Source organism: Kwoniella dejecticola, chromosome 9, assembly GCF_000512565.2.
Source record: "Kwoniella dejecticola CBS 10117 chromosome 9, complete sequence".
Classification (NCBI taxonomy): Eukaryota; Fungi; Basidiomycota; class Tremellomycetes; order Tremellales; family Cryptococcaceae; genus Kwoniella; species Kwoniella dejecticola.
In genome coordinates this window covers 129,983-147,844 of record NC_089309.1, presented here as the reverse complement: position 1 = coordinate 147,844, position 17,862 = coordinate 129,983, and the positions used below count along the sequence as shown (strand labels likewise).

General features: G+C 48.3%; 6 protein-coding genes across 6 annotated transcripts; 3 read left to right on the top strand and 3 right to left on the bottom strand.

Annotated features, from left to right (window-relative positions):
• Positions 1-428: 428 nt before the first annotated feature.
• Positions 429-5,988, bottom strand: I303_107005 (uncharacterized protein; the record flags this gene model as incomplete). Its single annotated transcript, XM_065969490.1, has 21 exons — positions 429-437; positions 545-564; positions 660-828; positions 1,038-1,505; positions 1,575-1,802; positions 1,867-1,997; positions 2,086-2,215; positions 2,320-2,505; positions 2,616-2,978; positions 3,046-3,113; positions 3,172-3,267; positions 3,329-3,936; positions 3,993-4,099; positions 4,172-4,276; positions 4,353-4,485; positions 4,546-4,691; positions 4,748-4,780; positions 4,840-4,935; positions 5,004-5,203; positions 5,300-5,652; positions 5,765-5,988. 21 exons carry the CDS (start codon positions 5,986-5,988, stop codon positions 429-431), a joined length of 3,873 nt encoding a protein of 1,290 aa, XP_065825562.1.
• A 272-nt stretch (positions 5,989-6,260) lies between these two features.
• On the top strand, positions 6,261-7,887 carry I303_107004 (pre-mRNA-splicing factor CWC2; the record flags this gene model as incomplete). The annotated part of the gene is made up of 7 exons (XM_018409687.1): positions 6,261-6,396; positions 6,467-6,518; positions 6,586-6,702; positions 6,773-6,813; positions 6,890-7,087; positions 7,208-7,328; positions 7,440-7,887. The coding sequence occupies 7 exons, from the start codon at positions 6,261-6,263 to the stop codon at positions 7,885-7,887; spliced, it is 1,113 nt and encodes a 370-aa protein (XP_018260690.1).
• Positions 7,888-8,180: 293 nt separating this feature from the next.
• I303_107003 (uncharacterized protein) lies at positions 8,181-9,758 on the bottom strand (the record flags this gene model as incomplete). The annotated part of the gene is made up of 2 exons (XM_065969489.1): positions 8,181-9,502; positions 9,686-9,758. 2 exons carry the CDS (start codon positions 9,756-9,758, stop codon positions 8,181-8,183), a joined length of 1,395 nt encoding a protein of 464 aa, XP_065825561.1.
• Positions 9,759-10,079: 321 nt separating this feature from the next.
• On the top strand, positions 10,080-11,253 carry I303_107002 (uncharacterized protein; the record flags this gene model as incomplete). Its single annotated transcript, XM_018409685.1, has 4 exons — positions 10,080-10,236; positions 10,356-10,507; positions 10,681-10,893; positions 11,083-11,253. The coding sequence occupies 4 exons, from the start codon at positions 10,080-10,082 to the stop codon at positions 11,251-11,253; spliced, it is 693 nt and encodes a 230-aa protein (XP_018260688.1).
• A 222-nt stretch (positions 11,254-11,475) lies between these two features.
• I303_107001 (uncharacterized protein) lies at positions 11,476-13,137 on the bottom strand (the record flags this gene model as incomplete). Its single annotated transcript, XM_018409684.1, has 4 exons — positions 11,476-12,147; positions 12,247-12,345; positions 12,442-12,864; positions 12,922-13,137. The coding sequence occupies 4 exons, from the start codon at positions 13,135-13,137 to the stop codon at positions 11,476-11,478; spliced, it is 1,410 nt and encodes a 469-aa protein (XP_018260687.1).
• Positions 13,138-13,453: 316 nt separating this feature from the next.
• I303_107000 (uncharacterized protein) lies at positions 13,454-17,401 on the top strand (the record flags this gene model as incomplete). Its single annotated transcript, XM_065969488.1, has 13 exons — positions 13,454-13,764; positions 13,846-13,932; positions 13,992-14,109; positions 14,182-14,660; positions 14,733-14,890; positions 14,959-15,075; positions 15,184-15,692; positions 15,784-15,879; positions 15,950-16,038; positions 16,101-16,640; positions 16,739-16,828; positions 16,921-17,263; positions 17,333-17,401. The coding sequence occupies 13 exons, from the start codon at positions 13,454-13,456 to the stop codon at positions 17,399-17,401; spliced, it is 3,006 nt and encodes a 1,001-aa protein (XP_065825560.1).
• Positions 17,402-17,862: the final 461 nt, after the last annotated feature.

Here is a 17,862-nt window from a genome sequence, read left to right as displayed (position 1 = left end):
TCAAATGTCGAATTGATCATGCAAAATGTATTGCACCTTGATGTAATTGCCATACCGCTGCACTTCGAAATGACGAATTCGGCAATGAGAGGGGAAAAGCCAGCGATCCCCCATTATTGATCAGGCTCAGACGGTGAGATCACAAAGGGCAAAGAAATTCACAGTCCACGCTCATGCTCATCATGGTCAAAAGTGATATATGCAATTGTCATTATACATGCACTATGCGAAATAAATGATGAAGTTGATGGTGTCGTTGCGGCTATGCAGATCTCCGCAATATGCTTCTACTTGTTTCGATACCGTCATATTCTGCCTTACGTCCCGCGTCCCGTCCTGGAGTTGCTTTCCTCAGCTTCGAATTTGCTATGAATTCCAAACCTGGATTCGCATTTGGTTTAAACCTCTATTTCATGTTCAAGCCGACTTTACAGATACTGAACAAAACAATCACCATCAGCCAATCACTCAGATTCAAGTGTGAGATCGATGCCATCAATCAGTCGATGGATCGCACAGACAATTGGCAATTTCGCAGACTTACCAAACTAGCGGCGAAGACGACTACAACACCACCACAAGCATATCAGCATGTGTCCGCTCAAGGAGCTCTCACGGGCACGGGGAAATCGAGGTTGATGGGTCGAGAGCGAACTCACTATCCCTCTTGATCAGCGCTTGAGCAGCTTCCATCTTCTGGAACAAATCCGCATCTCCAATGACCCTCGCTGCGTCCCGGACTTCTCGACACGTCTCATCTAGACGAGTGATGACTCGTACGATCGTGCCTTCGGGTACGTCGGTGAGTTCGGTGATTTGATTGAAGGGCTACGAGAAGTGACAAGTAACGAGTTGCGAATGACGGGTGAGCAAGTCAAGCGGGAAAAGATTAGCTCGATTACTTTGATCTCGGATTCTCTTGAGACAATGGAATATCATACGAGGCGAGGCGAGGCAAAGCAACGGAACCGAACGGAATGGGATGTCGCGAACGCAACGGTACAGAACAACATGAAAAAACGAAGAGCCAGACTCACCATCCCCCTCGCCCACTCATAAACAACCTCTACCAACCCCACTTTATACTTCTCATCGAACTGATCGTACTGTACACTGCACTTATCTTGCGCCCTTTCCACACTATCCGCAATCTTATAAATCACTTCTAAGCCCTGAGCAATCTTATCGGGGATCACAGGCTGGCTATCCGACTTCTCCACAAATACGAATATCGAAAGCAGCGCAACCACTTCTTCAGGTTCATAATCATTCAAGATATTCTCAAGGATCAATTCCGTCAAAATCAACTCTGGCGCACTGTTGATTTCGCACGCCACTCGGCCTTTGAGGAGGACAGTCGAATTTTCATCGATGAAACTGAGACTCTTGAGTGCCTGGACTCGCGATTCGTAATCTGGTAACAGTTCTAGATTCTGGTCGGAGAGCGCTAATTTGAGTGAAGTCAAGGATTGTTCGACGATTTTCCGCTCGTGTAATATCGCATACTGCCCATTCCAGACATTATCAGCCCCTCGAATCGCCCGATTTATGCGCGAGGACGACGCTTAACTTACGTGATCATGGAAATCTGGACAAGTCTGACAAGTAAGTTTCGCCAACCTATCGTCCAGTATGGCTCGTTGTCTGATAGCATCGACGAATTCCACTGCTCGAATTCGGGACCAATCCACCTCAGGTAGATCGGGCAATGACGAGAGCTCCTCGTGCAGGATAGTCAGATCATGTAAAGCCTTGTCTCTCGCATCTTTACTGCTTTTATCGATTATGCCAGAGTGGTCGATCTGTTCGATATTCATCAGTGAGCGAAACAGGGCAGTGGGAATGACAAGGATAGAGATTGCTCACTTTCAGAATTCGGTTGACGACGAAAGACAGACTCGTCGTATCATAAGTGGCGATCTCCCATTGAGGGTTCGGGAACGATCCTTTAGGCAGAATCGGCGGGTATCGCGGTGGAACATCAATCTCCTTGACGTCTACATGTCGAACATCGAAACAGTGATCAGCATCTCAAAGGTCTCTGATGCTTCAAGCCTTAGTCAGAGCGGAATACCAGATACTCACCCTCTTTCCTTGATCTTTGCCCTGGTGTGACGAGGACCAACATCCTCCAAGCCTTTGCATCCGATTTGACCCCATCCGTGATCAAGCTAGTAGCGCTTCGTAGCAGTATTGCAAGATTACCGGGTAGATGCTACACAGAATGACCGCCGTCATCAGCACTGCTTGTATCCAGGCACACATCCTACGGGAGCCATCGACAGGGGGAGGGAGCAGTGTGAACGGGATTGTACTTACTCCATTGCGCAGAATCACGACTCGTCCAGGGACGAAGATCTTGCCTGCGTTCTGTGCATACGAGGCTTGTTTGAATATACTCTGGTTGACTCGGACAATCTCAGACGAGTTCTGGTAGAATGCGTCAATGTCGTTTTTACATGTCGAACATTCGACGTCGGGTAATCGAGCAAGTTGTTTTTCGGCCTATTGAAAGGTAGTCCAATCACAATCAAAGTCAGCCATTCCGAATGGTTGTTTCCTCATTTTTAGAGACTGCGGTAGCGGCAGCGACAGAAGCAGAAGCAGGGACTCACATGGGCAATCTGTCTCTGTTGTTCGGGCGCCATCTTCTGCGTAGCATTCTCCGAGAAACTCCTCTTGATCATTTCTTCGACCTTCAACGCCTCCACTCTGAGCAAGTTTAAAATCATGTTAAAAGTGAGTCTGAACTGAGACGACAGTCTGTTCGGGATACCCAGCATCATCTCGTTCAATTCCGTCACTGTAGGTAATTCTTCTCCGCTGAGTAAGATGACTGTTCCAGTAGTATCGAGACCTCTTCGACCTGCTCTTCCGGCCATTTGGGTGTATTCTCCAGGTAAGAGGTTTCGGAAGGATGTTCCGTCGTGTTTTCGGATTCCGGAAAATACCACACATTTCGCAGGCATGTTGACTCCCTATTCGTGAAAAACGCGAGACAGATATCAGAATCTGGCTCGCACCAGACAAACAATGTTGGCTTACCATGGCGAAGGTCTCAGTAGCGAAGAGGACTTTGACCAGACCTCGAGAGAAGAGCAATTCAACGACCTCTACGAGTATCTTAGTGATTAGCAATACTGATTTCGACGATAAAAATTTCGATCTTACCCTTGACTAGAGGTAACAGTCCACCATGATGCACACCAATACCCCTACTCAACAAGTCCCGCATTCTCAGAATCTGCGGCAGTGTCTTATCGCTTCCTGCGAACCGAAACTTCCCATCAGCTGTCGGCCAACCCATCTGCAGCTGGTTGACACATACCTTTCAACCTAGTCAAAGCTCTTTCCCAGGTCAGATGTACCTCACTCTTCTCTTTCGCACTATTCAAATCCATAGCTCCAAGAGTCTGCGCATACTCCTCACACCTCTTTTTACTGAACACGAAATTGACCACTGGTAAAAGCTTATTCTTCTTAAGGTAATTGATGAGGTGCGTCCAAATATTCTGATCAAGCTGATGACTCGCTCTTCCACCAAATCCACCTCTTCCTCGTCCGCCGCCGCCGCCACCTCCACCTCCACGAGAGACGGCTGGAGCAGGTGCTCCATTGCCTCCGGCACGATTAGCATGCGTTCGACCCGCACCAGTCTTCGTGAATGGAGCGTTTTTCCCGGTTGGTAGGTCCCGAGCCTTTGTGGGCGCCCCTCCTCGCCCGCCAGTACGCTGGACAGGGGGTAAGCCGTTCGCTTCTCGCTCTTTGTCTTGTTTGCGCCTGGTAGCTTCTTGAGCGGCTTTGTATCCGTCGCCCAGGAAACGCGATTTGCTATCGACGATCTTATGTATATCTTTGCCTGCCCACAAGAAGTGTTCTAAAGGTACGGGCCGCATAGGAGTGGAAATCACGTAGATGTCTTTCTTCTTCGTACGTCTATGTGGTCAGTGGATCAGCTCTGTAAGAGGACCTGGATACGACACGGTACTCACCCGACCCAGTCCGCGAATTCCTTCGTATTTGGTACCGTCGCCGAGAGTAAAATGATGTTCACGTGTTCAGGAAGCATGATGATGACTTCTTCCCACACGACACCTCGCTGCACACGGTATCAGTCTCTCATTCGACACCTCCGCGATGACGTCTCCTGGATGATGTATAATGCACTTACTTCAGCATCATTGACATAGTGAACCTCATCGAAGATTACAAATTCCACATCCCTTATTAGATCGGCACCCTTGTACAGCATACTTCGCAAGATCTCGGTCGTCATCTGGAGGCGGCGAAATCGCAGTCCGATTAGCTGTCACTGATTTCAGGACGCAATGTGGACCTCAAATGCTACTTACGATCAGGCAGCTACCTTCCGCATTGATCTGCACATCACCCGTCAGGATACCGACAGTCGAAGGTTCGAAGGTTGTCTTGAAATCTCGGAATTTCTGATTCGAAAGCGCCTTTATAGGTGAAGTGTATACCGCTCTGTCACAGGGCCCGTTAGCAAGTGGGCCGATTGTGATGTAGATATCCATGTCGACTCACTTGGTCATATGCTTCGCTGCTAAAGCGATGGCATACTCTGCTACCACCGTTTTACCAGCCGACGTGTGTGCGGCCACGAAGACACTGTCTCCCATTTCCAGCCTGTAGACCGCTTCCTTTTGGAAATTGTCCAGCTCAAAGGGATACTATACCCGACCATCAGCAAACCGTTCACGAGCGGACAGAAGAAGATAAGACTCACTTCTCGAGCCATCTCCGGTACAAGCTCCTTGAACTGAAAGGCAAAATCAGTATCGGCTGAGCTTGAGATATTCCCCCCGATATATAGCTCACATTGGACAGTGTCTGGTTCACGTCAACGACATGAGCCCATTCCTTATGCACGGCAGCTTTAAATTGTCTTCGCGGTGGTGGTGGAGCAGGTAGACGCTGTATACACGCTTAGATTAGCTCTTGCCAAATCCCCTTAATGTAATTTGGCATTTACGACGACTCACTCCAATAGGCAATAGGTCATCCACATTCTTCGTGCTCGGTCCAGCATGTCCATTTGTACTTGTCTCTTCTATCTCCTCTGCTTCATCATCGCCTAATCGAGATATCGTCAATTGCGACTCAAATTCTCCTTCTCGCCGCCTGCGTTTAGCTTTCGGCGCTATCGAGGCTTGACCCAGCATCTCAGCTAAGAACTCATCGGCTAAATCGTGAATATCAGCATCAGGCATCAGCTCAGAATTTGAAGACATTCGATCCTTCGCTTAGCTCAACTGAGCTGCTGGCGGATCGGACATACCTCCTTCCAATTGTATGCCTCTCCTCAAACCTGGTGCTCGAGTCTTCCAACCTTCTTCTTCCTCCTGCTCTTCAGCTTCTTCATTCTCATCCTCTTGGGGCGTGGCAGCAGCTTCAAGGCCACCGGGTAGGAACGGTGCGTAACTTCCTTTTCCCCTGACGAAATTCTGCAGCGAGCCAGGGGCTCGTGTGGTCGAAGAGGATAATGCGGGATGTGCAGGGGGTTTAGGTGCCAGACCTTCTCGCCAATGAGTGAAAGTCCCGTCCATTCCTCTATACGAGGGCGTGACGGTATGAGTCTGATGTAGGGGTCTCAACGTTAGAGGCGGTATCGGTAATTCTACTGGAGGTTGCCTGTATCTCGATCCAGATGGAAAGCAAATCAGTTCCGATGCAAAATCGATCAATGCCATCAAATCGAGCAGCTCTGATGACTCGACCTAACCTTTGCGTTAAGAAAACTCACACTTGCCACCTCCACAGTTCTGGTCCACTCAAATCATGTACGGGAGCCAATACCTCCTTCTCTAGGAGATTGAGCGCATCTTCCTTGTTTAGCGGCTTATCAATACCTAATGCAGAGGCCAATTCGTCGCTTGAAAGCGATGAGCTTGAAGTCGGATTGACAGCTGTATCGAGGAGCTCGAGGAACGCTTCGTGAGCCAGTAGCTCATCTTGTTCGTTACTCATCCCCTGCTAGGTCTTCCTCAGAGTGCTAAACGGGTATCTTAACAGGGTGATATGTGTTCAAAGTGGACGATTGATTTTTAGTTGAATGTTCTTGGTCTTGATTTCTTTCGTCATACATCATCGATCGAACCGATTGACGCAGTCTTATTACGTAATTGTTGGAACATTGGTACAACTGAAACTGACCACCGAATAAGCAAAAGAACAGATGATATATCTATGTTTACACTTCATATCGATATATTTTACTAGTCGAACAAGAAGAAAGCAAGATGAAACCTATAGAAAGCTCAAGTACCGGCACCTCCAAGACAGTAGCGCCCAAGCGGAAATTGAGGCCAGCTCGAAAACAAGTGAAAGAAGGGGAGATCGATAAGACCGAAGCGATTCAACCGGGCAAAGAGTACAGTATGTCCTAGTCTTCTCCTGTTACACATTAATTATCCCATACCAATACTAATGCTTTGTATGTGAACAGATATATGGTATAACAAGTGGGCAGGAGGAGACAAAGAAGATGCATTAGCGAAGTAAGCTTCCAAATGCGCACCGTAACTCGATGTCTGAACAATATGCTTATTCCAAATGGCGGTACAGCAAAACAAAAGCACAGACTCGATGTATAATAGCGAGGGATGCTGGATATACAAGAGCAGACGCAACTGCCAACAAGTATTGTTGTTTGTTCTTCGCTCGAGGGTATTGTCCATACGGGTGAGCTGCTTTTTGATCGATCTCTCTGTTCCGAAAAGATAGAAAAGATAGCTGACTTACAAATTCGAAGTCATGAATGCAATTATCTGCATAGATTACCATTACCAAGTCGTGAGTTCCCACCAGACAAACCTGCTTGTCACCCTCTCTATCAGAGCTGAAACAATGTTCGTGCGTCATGCGATAGATCAACTGCCGGACAACTCGAGGGATTGTTTCGGAAGAGAGAAGCACGGGGAATATCGAGATGATATGGGCGGAGTAGGATCTTTCAACCGGGTGAACAGGACCTTGTATATCGGGAAGATACAAGAGACGCCAGATAAGAAGCAGGCCGAGGAGACTTTGCTGAGGCATTTCGGCGAATGGGGGGAGATCATGAGATGTGAGTGTCTGTCTCTCAGTATTCTCTTCCCACGCGCACACTTTGTCACCATGACTCGGCGATACAGTGCCAACCAATGTGCATACTTGAGCTGACGCGATGGAATCGCGACTGGGACAGGGAACATACTATACGGACGAGGCGTCGCATTTGTCATGTACACCTCAGAGCTGAACGCTCAATTCGCTAGAGAAGCAATGGCTAATCAAAGTATGGACGGGGACGAGATACTGAATGTCAGGTGGGTGTCTACCGCATACTTCCTCGAACGATCATGACCACGATTCCCTGCCTCCTGGTCGCTACTTAATGATGCTGATATGATTCGATCATTAACGTGATGGCGCTGTAGATGGGCAACTGAAGATCCCAATCCAGGAGAAAAGAAGCGCGAGGCAGCTCGGATTCAACAGATGGGTGAAAAAGCGATCGCAGGTATGCTAGATGAAGACCTGGTAGAAGCTACTCAAACGATCAGAGCATTAGAAGAAGGAGATGTAGAAGATTTCTATCATATCGAACAATCTAAACCCGAGGATATACCGGAACAACCCGAAGAAGCCGAAGATAGGCCAACGAAGAAGGTTAAAAGTGCCAATGGTAATGGAGGATTCTTCGATGCGGACGCTCTGGATAATCTGAAATTCTACGCTGAGATAGCGAAGAAACAAGCGCAGGAGAATCAGAATCAAGATAGGCTGAAGGAGAGGAAAGTCCCGCCCAAAGCTGTCGCCAAGCCAGCAGCGGGTGGGATGGCTTCGATGCTTGGTGGATATGGGAGTGACGATGAGAGTGATTGAAGGAACGGGCTGTATACGTTCACGACTCGAGAACGGTTGTAGGCTACAAGGTGCAGGATGCATCCGTAAAATGACAAGCATGTAGTAACTAGGTAAAGTGATGATGCAGATCATCGGTTGGCACCAGTTCTACAAGTCGAAGGCAGGTCGAAACACTTATTCACAACCCAATCACTATACAATCTACAACAAATGACGCACACGCACGTTGCAGTACAGTACAGTACAGTACAATTCAATCTATTCCCATGCAGTATCCCAAATTCCCACCCCTTTTATCCGCTCACCTGGCCTCACCTCTCCCACTTATCAAGATTATTCCTCTTCAACCACTCCTCCCTCATCTCCCTGTTCACTCCTTTGATCTCATCAATCATCTTCCCTCTACTTCTAACGACTCTCGACCTATACATCTTCTTCAGCCCATCCCGATCGATCGCATCTCTCCGTATCTTGGTCCATTGGGCATCATTGAACGCCCAGGGATCTTCACTCGTATATCTCACTATCAACTGCACAATCTCTTCAGGCAAATCCAGTAATCTGAAAATCCCTTTATACGGTACTCCATTGGAAATATCCTCTATCACTCCTCTAGCAAACTCCTTATTTCTCTCCATCGATCCCACTCCATTCACACAAGTATCCCCATCACTATTATCATGAATGTTGACCTGCGCATTGAGGATGATCCTAGCCGGGTACAAGACTCTCACCGATGCCCTGCGTATCCTCCTCGTGAGAATGCGATTCCGGTCAAGGATAAGGGGTAATCGTTGGTGCACTTGGTATTCTATCGCCTTATTCTCTTGATTCCGATCTATCAATCTTGGATCTCCCCCATCCAAAGTCGCGCCAGGTAATTGATCATCGTCTATATTCGTAATTTGTTCCGACAGCGCATGATTCGCCAATAATCCAACACTGGTAATCGTATAATTATCTTTCTCAATCGCATCTATTATCTTGGTGACTCCCTCCGATCCTAGGTGATTGCCATTCAATTCTAGATTCTCCAAATTCCTACATCTGCTCTGGTCCAATCTTAACTTCCCCCTCCCCTCCCCCTTCGAGTTCGACTTCCACTCCGAGCTCGTCTCTGAGGTATGAGTCGAATTCGAATTCGAAATCGAGGTGAGGTAATTTACTATCGCCTCCGAGGTTGAGGGCGGTAAATTACACGCTGAGAGATGTAAAGATTTCAAGCTCGGACAATCTAACAATCCCAAAAATCTATTCAAGCCTTCTGGGCGGATCGAGGTATTATTGACCAGGCTGAAAGAGGTTATATGACTCCCATTTAATGAATTGACTATACTTTCTACGTTCCCGTCTTCCAACGTGATCTCATTCCCCTGCACCAGCACTCGGGAGAGGAGTACGTCTTTCTTAGCGTACGCTAAGAGACCATCAAGGGCAATATCATCTATACCATTCATACCCAGATTCACCTCTTTCAGACCCCATAACCCCAAACCCAATTCGGGCGAGGAATGGCGGAGACGGAGAGTGGACAAGCCTTTGAAGAGGGTCAGTGTCCCGGAGGAGCCAAGGAGGTTGTGGGAGATGTCGAGTCGGTGGATCTGCCGCGTGATTTGAGGTAAGATTCGAAGAGCTGTAAGATAGGTCGGTAGGTAGGTAGTAGAGTCAAATAGTATCACACATGACCCGTCAGCCAGAATGCCATACAAATGAACAGATGTCATTCGTAGGCTTAAAGCCGCTTCCTCAATTGACACTGTATCGTCCGAGGTAGGTGGGCTCATAAGACATGGTTGTGCAATGGAGACGGACTTACCCCCTTCTTCGCCCACAAATCCGTGATCTGGCAGGTACACCAGATCGGTATTGCTGCGCAATATCACAGCCATGTTGGTTTTGCTATCTCGAAGTCTTTCTCGGACTTGCCGAGACAGACTTGGTGATATTGATCGATGTGATGAGCATCAATATGACACAGTATACAGCGATAATCTTATCACCATTCTTAGCTTACTCGTCGCTATCTCAATCGTCGCCTTCGCCCTCGCCTTCACTGGTGGAGGTTGTTCGAGTAGTGACATCATCTCATCTCGAATGATGCCACGTGTCACATTTCTGTATATTGTTACTGTTGTTGTCGTGCTTTTATAGCCCACCACTCATAGCTGTATGCGAGTACAACCATCTCGTCGGCCAGATCAAGCATCCCGATGGTCCTCCTAGCTGGCTTGACAGCTGTACTGGGCCTCGGCGTCCTTTTATCGATCAGGATACATCATGTCCTACCTCTCCCTCACCGCACTTCTCGGCAGGCGAAGCGCAGAAACCCAAATGAACGATGTTCGATAGCTATCTTCCTAGGTTCAGGTGAGTCCCAGCTGTCCATCCATTCATCTCGACTCAATCTCAACTCATAAATACCCTCATGCGTTTTGAAGACTCCCAAGCTGATGTGTGATGCGATTCTCATTTAAATCATCGTTCAGGCGGGCACACGAGCGAGATGAAATCCCTAGTATCTACTCTTCCATTCGACCGATATACCCCTCGAACATATATATTGTGCCATAACGACGAGATCTCTCTTAAAGCTATTTCATCCCTCGAGTCGGGGGCTGGTACACTTAAGAACGAATCAGTGAGTGGACATATCATTAGCCTGCATCTCAAATAATTCTTGCCCCTTCTTACTATCCTATCTACTATCTACTGCTTTCCCGAGATTCCAAGCAGACCAGGAAAATCTAATTTCTTCACACAGAAGAAGGTCTGCTAATACCATCCCATCACACATTGCTACCCCTGTTTCAGGCTTACACCATCTTACCCCTTCCTCGCGCTCGTAAAGTTGCCGAACCCCTCTTATCCACCCTCATTTCCGCCAGCAAGACCTTCCTCGTGGCATTCTGGTGTATCTTCCTCGAGCCTCTACTCCGTAATCCGAAAGAACCGTTCGCTGAGGTGCTGTTGATCAATGGGCCTGGGACTTGTGTGGTGTTGGTATTGATTTCCTATATACGGCGGGTGAGTTTTGGCTACTCTTACCGGTCTGAGCCATCTTAGTCCTCTACATCTCAATCAGCTCCCTTTCCTCCTTTTTTTATCACTTCGTCACTCCATCGCTCCGTCGCTTCATCGCTTCCTCGGTGCATTCGCCTGCATGTCCTGGACGAGTATCCCGCTGATCCCCTGTATGATTACGTCGTCCACTAGATCCTCGGTCTAAGATACACTAAAATCATCTACGTCGAGTCCTTCGCGCGAGTCAAATCGCTCTCACTGAGTGGAAAATTAGTCCGACCATTTGTCGATAAATTCCTCGTCCAGTGGCCTGAAGCCGGAGGAAGTAGTACCAAAGCGGAATGTAAAGGATGGCTCGTATAACGCATGACGGATAACGTGCAATGTTTAATGTACAATTAACCCATTAGCTGTATCGTCAATCATAGAGGACAATGCATTTTGGGTATCATGTTCTTGTGCAACTTGATGATCGTAACAACATGAAATGAATATATTGTACGAATACAACTACAACAGCTTACAACCACATCACCAATCACGTTTACATCCACGCATTCTGTCCAAGTCTGTCTTTTCAACGGACTAAACCGTCCTTGTGATCTCCTCTAAGATCGTATCTACCCCTCTTCGTTTCTCCCTTACATTCCTATCCGCATTCTCCAGCTTATCTCCCCTCACTCCTCGCCCACTTCCGCCCTCTGAAGCAAAAGCAGACCCCGCAGATCCCTTGATGAGGTACATCACCTCCTCTCTCTCAGTTCTCAGCTTACATCTGTGCGCCGCAAACACCTTCCATACACCCTGTACATTGCTAGGCGCACAATACGGATCCTCAATGTCCCCTTCTTCATCTCCTCTCCCTCCTTCTCCCCGTCCCCCTGCCCCTGCTTCTTCGGCAGCAGCCGCAGCAGCCGTAGCATTCTTAGCGAAAGAACCCAAAGTAGGTTGCTCCCCTGCAAGTTGGTTCCAAGTATCCACACCCCCAATCCCACCTCCTAATCCCTTCTTCTCCTTCTCCTTCTCCACTTCATGACCACTTCCAGCCGGGTTTAAAAACGCTTGGGGGACCTTGAAGTCGCCTGAAAGCAGTCGATGGGCTCTGATCAGTTCGGGAAAGGCTCTGACGGCTTTTCCGGTAAGACTGGTTCGAAGGGATGGATGGGATGAGACGGCTGAGAGTAAGTTGGATATGTGGATTTGGAGGGGTGCGTGGATGTGTACATATGGTAAAAGGCTCTTGAGTGTAGAGATATACTACAACAAATACGCGTCATTGAACCGTCATAATTGTTAGGGCGAATGAGTGTAGCGCCAGTCCAGCTTTATAGATGAAACAGAATCCAGATAACTCACTGATGAAGGTATGATTCCGGTCTGATCCTCCTCTAGTTCAGAAGGGGGTAATTCTATATTGAGGGAATCTAGTTGACAACCAAGTATTAAGTGATCGATCTGCAAACACAATGCATATCCAGCACCGCAGCAGATCAGCTGACTGATCTTGGCTTATGATAACGCTGCTGAGACTGCAAGTTTTAGAAGACGAACCACCCAAGACGGCACCTCAGACCCTTCCTCTCTTATCCAGATAACAAGCGGATCATATTCTACCTCAACAATTTCTCCAACAATCAGATCTTCGACCCTCGTTTCCGTATGATCACCCCCGCCGCCCATCGCTGGCCTTATTTGCAGCCGCTTCTTGGTCAATATATCGCACAGCTTGATCTTGACCGGACTATTCGCGTGCTCCAGGCCAGTAACTATCAATACTTCGAGTTTTTCTGCCCCATCCGCCTTGCCGTTTTGACCTTCACTCGCAGACACGTGTAGCGCTCGACAGGCTAGCGTATTCGACGCTCCATCCGATATAGAAACAGATCTAGATAGAGACTGGGAGAGATCGTCCAGTGTGGAATCGTCATATAGCGCCAGAGTATGCGTACGTATTCCGAAAATCGATTCGACCATCTGTTCCACATTGTGGTATGAGCTCATCTGTACGAGGTTATCGAGTGACTAGCTTACAGATTGGACGACATTGACCGACGTCGTTACATCTCGCGGAGATACATCTATGACTACGCCGCCTTTTCTCGTAATGAGCGCCAAGAGGAGTATAGAGAATAAAGAAGGGTTGATCGACCATCCGTGTAATGCTGGATGAGAGAGGAGGTACCGGATAAGTAACGGGGTGAAAGACGGACTGCCCACTCGAGGCAGGTCGGAGCGAGTTGTCGTCATATTATCATGTCGTCCATCTTTCCAGAGTAGTCATGCGATGTTGGGGTTGGAGGGATGGGAAGGAAAATCAAGATGAATCGGAATAGACCCAATCTCGTAAACAATGGGTAGGGTGAAAAATGATGACGTGGAAGATATTTCTGGTGCTGTCTTTAGCTCGTTTGAGGGTCGTTTGACCACTCGAACAATCCAAAGCTGTATGCTTCAAGGTAACAATCTCACCTCAAGGTCGATCGGACGGAGAGCGTTCGTATACCCTATCATCCCATACATTCGCTGCCCAGGTTCCACTGCGAAGGACGCAGCGACCAATATCATGTCCGACCCACCAACTCCACTGACCCTTCCCCCGACTCTCCCTTACCCAATAACCATAACCCGCCTACTCGTCCGAACAGGTGACTCGGTGGAACGAGGATCTCATCTACTCGAGTATTCCTTCATGTCAAAAGAACAGCGAGCGGCGTTGTCAAAGCGAGAAACGGAAGGGAGAAAAGCTAATATTTCTAAAGGGGAAGTCGAGGGCGACGATGGTTCTGGGACTTGGGACTGTCTAATCACTGGCGAAGTCGCAGGTTGGGAATCTTGGGTTCAAGTTGGGACAAAGCTTGAGAGGCGGCATGCCAAGTAAGCTTCCGTATTATACATATGTCCTCGCTTCTTTTCGCGTTCACGGAATCATCCGAGCTAATCAAGAAGTTCCAATAGTCAAACGCTGATCAACGTTGTTCAACCGTGTTCGCATCCCGTTCGGCTACACGGAATGTGCGGGATATGCGGTGCTGATCTGACTGAGTGAGCTTCCCTGAACGTTCTGCTTTTCGAGGACACGTCCAGCTGACTGGGGACTGCAGAGACGACTACTTATCAGCGCCGGCTCCTGTCAATTCGTCAGAACAGGCCGGACCATCCAGGCACCCTGGTGGTTTCGAAGTCACCCACGATGCGATGGGAGTGACTGTATCGAAGAATGTACGTTCAGCTATTAGAATTGTGTTGCTATCGCTCAACAATGCACACCAAGCTGACGCGTATAACTCGCAGGAAGCTCACCGACTGGACAATCTGACTCGGGACAACCTTCTATCATCACGGAAATTATCCTTGATTGTGGATCTCGACCAGACAATTATACATACGACCGTCGACCCGACGGTCGCGGAATGGATGGACGAGATCGACGCATATAACCGACAAGAAAGTTCCTCTCCCTCGCGGTCATCGTCAATTGACCAGCCTGAATATCCCGGACGATCAACCGGCCCTTCTGAGCAGCCAAATGGAGCAGACGAAAAAGAAAGCACCACACCTCCTACTTCCCCACCCCTTGTTACGAAAACCTTACCACCTGAATCATCTCCATCTCCCACTAGGCTTGAGAAGAATCCAAATTCAGAGGCGTTGAGCGATGTAGCCAGATTCCAAATTGCCGATGACCTCCCGCCGGGATACGTCAAGCCCAGGCGGAAACCCGGGGAGAGTATAGTCCAGATGCAGGGTAGATGGTATTTCACAAAGCCTAGGTGAGCTTTTGTATCTGTGACTCTTGACCGGCCGACAACGAAGGTTCGAGCTGACATGTGCACGCAATTTAGACCAGGCCTGCAAAAATTCCTAGACGAGATGTCCGAGATTTACGAGATGCACGTCTACACCATGGGCACTAGGTCATATGCCGACGCCATATGCAAAGTTATTGATCCGGATGGAAAGATCTTTGGAGGCAGGATACTGAGTAGGGACGAGAGTGGAAGTGAGTGATATATCCACTCTCAGGCTCGAATGCAGCTGACCAATTATCGACTTGTTGCTCGTATATAGGTTTCAGCTCGAAGAATCTGAAGAGGCTGTTCCCTACGGACACTTCCATGGTAGTAGTCATCGACGACAGGTCTGACGTCTGGGCAGATTGCCCTAATTTAGTCAAGGTCGTGCCGTGTGAGTCGAGCTCTTATATCAATCGTCTCTTCAACATTATCTCACTTCTGCTATTCTTCTTTCATGGTGTGCAGGCTGACCCTGACCCTGACCCAATGCGATCGGCAGACGACTTCTTCATAGGAATAGGAGATATAAATTCATCTTTCTTACCGAAGAACAAATCTACGCCACCCCCGTCTGCAACGGCCACAGCCTCTACACCGACTTCCCCTTCTCTATCCGCGTCGGACGCTTCGACTCCCCCGCCTGCGACTCCAGAGGACTTGCCGTCGGTGGAAGACGGGCTGCTGATGAAAGCGAAATTGTTAGATGATTTGAGTGAAAGTAGACCATTAGCAAAGATGCAAGAGGAGCTCGAGCAGGTTGAAGGCGATGGGAGAGAAGTAGTCAATCAACGTTTACACAATGAGGATATACCAAATGGGATCGAGTCCAAGGATACATCAACGTCACCTGTTTCTGAAAACCAAGTCAATGAACAGAAGAGGGTGCAAAATGACTCTCCCACAGTAGCGAACACAACTGCTCCAGTTCCTTCTACACCATCGACTCCGCCTAGACCTAGAAAACCTCTGCTGAACCCTAACGATTATGAGCTGTTACGAGTATCCGATGTGAGTGCCATCTCTGGTACCAATTCTGCTCCTTCACCTTACTGCCACTTGCATAAAGCGTACTACTGTACTGATGCATTTGGTAATTTAGATCCTTCGAGAGATACATCACCGCTTTTACCGAGCTTTCGACTCGCTCGACGATTGGGACACGGGGTCTTCTTTGCCCATGAGTTGCGATGTGGAGGTGAGCCCGGCTCTTCTTAGCATTCTGATACAATGGAGAAAGGCGCTGATGACGCGAGTATCATATGTAGTTCATCATCCCTGAATTGAAGTCAAGAGTTTTAGACGGTTGTAACCTCGTTTTTTCAGGCTTGATCCCTCAAGCAGCCAATCCCGAGACGTGAGTCCATACGCTACCAGCAACTCCGTGATGACATGCTGATCCGAAGACCGTGAACCTAGCACCGAGATATGGCAAACAGCCGAAACCTTCGGAGCACTATGTTCTTTATCTGTACATCCACGCATAACACATTGCGTGACCGCGACCCTGAACACCGAGAAGACTTACAGGACGAGTCGAATACCTGGTGCCCAAATAGTATGGGCGAATTGGTTCTGGGATAGCGTAGCGCTATGGCATCGACAGGACGAGAGTAAATACCTTGCGAAGAAGGAGGGGAGATCACGGACTACTACGCCGCCTCTAGCGCCTCCTCCTCTGCCAAGTCAATCAGGCATCACCGACGGTACGAACGGCTCATCTTCCTCGTCTGGAGAGCAGCAAGGCGAATCTTTGAAGCCTAGCGAGAATCCTGACGATCTGCCGACGACCACGACTCGCAACGGAGAGGAAGAAGACGATCATGAAAACATGGATGATGATGCGGAAGTAGGAAAAGGGTGGGATGAAGGTGCGGATGCCGAATGGGAAGCTTTCTTGGCAGAAGAAGACGATGTGGATCTTGCAACGGAGAATGGCAGTGTCAAGTCTGTTGATAGGTATGTGCGAATTTGACTTCCATCTCAGATCTCATTCGCATCTTTGCTTTGTCTCGATTCCGAGCTGATTGTTCTGTCATCTTAACGTGGGGCTGCAGTGCCCCTTCGACACCAAGTAAGAAACGCGTGCGGTACGCAGACGAAGAGAGTCTACCTCTGGAGGATTTCAAAGACCCATCGCCGTTGGAGTGAGTAACGGATAATCACCTTTCAAGCCAAGCGCCGTCTCAAACTTATATCGAAGCTAATATAGATTGGATGGTCCGATGGAACGGTTTAGTCCAGATGATCAACCTGCCAAAAGACGTAAACCATTATTACTCCAAGCTCCATCTGAATCTGATCGAAACCAAATACCGGCTGAGAACCGATTTCAATATAATGATAATAAACATAAAGACAAGACCCTTCATCCGAATACGAGTACGAGTACGAGTACAGAAAGTTCGCAAGTGGAGGATCAGCCTCCGACCAACAGCGCTGCTGGTACGGGTGCGGGTACGGATGCGGATGCGGGTGATGATGCGGGACACTCGGGCAAAGATGCGGATGAGCATAGTATAGCTGGGACTGAGGGTACGGAGGCCACGGAAGGGACGGAGGAAGACGAGTTTGCTATGATGGTGAGTGTATCTTTCGGCCGTGTATGTGGATGTCGATTGACGTGAGAAAGAGGCTGACCGTTTGTGCAGCTTATGGACAGTTTGGCTAATGAGGATGGAGAGGGCGAAGAAGACGAGGGTGATCATGCGCTGGACTGATATGCGGTCGAAGCATCAGTGTGTTGACGAACTGCAGGAGGGAAAGGGAGCAGCCGTACTGGCTATTGTGGCTATCTTGTTTTCCTCGATGTCTCAGGAGATCTTTCAATCTATCTATCTTTGAATTTACAGCTTGTTGTACAACCACCAATACGATCACGATGTTTGTTCCTGTAATTTGTAATCCGCTTGTATCACTTTTGCATATTGTCGCCTCCAGAGTATACAACGTACAGCATACAATACTCAACAGCTTACTTCCAACTCCGACATCAGTCGACTGCCAAAATTCTGATGCTCAACGATAATGATGACAAATATGGTCATGATCATGATGCACACAATAAACCGTGTATGAATGTTGAGTCATTGTGGATCGTGCAAATTGCATCAATCGCACCCTTGCAAAGCATTACATACATTGATCTTCTTTCACCAAATGACTGACTATGAATCAGCCA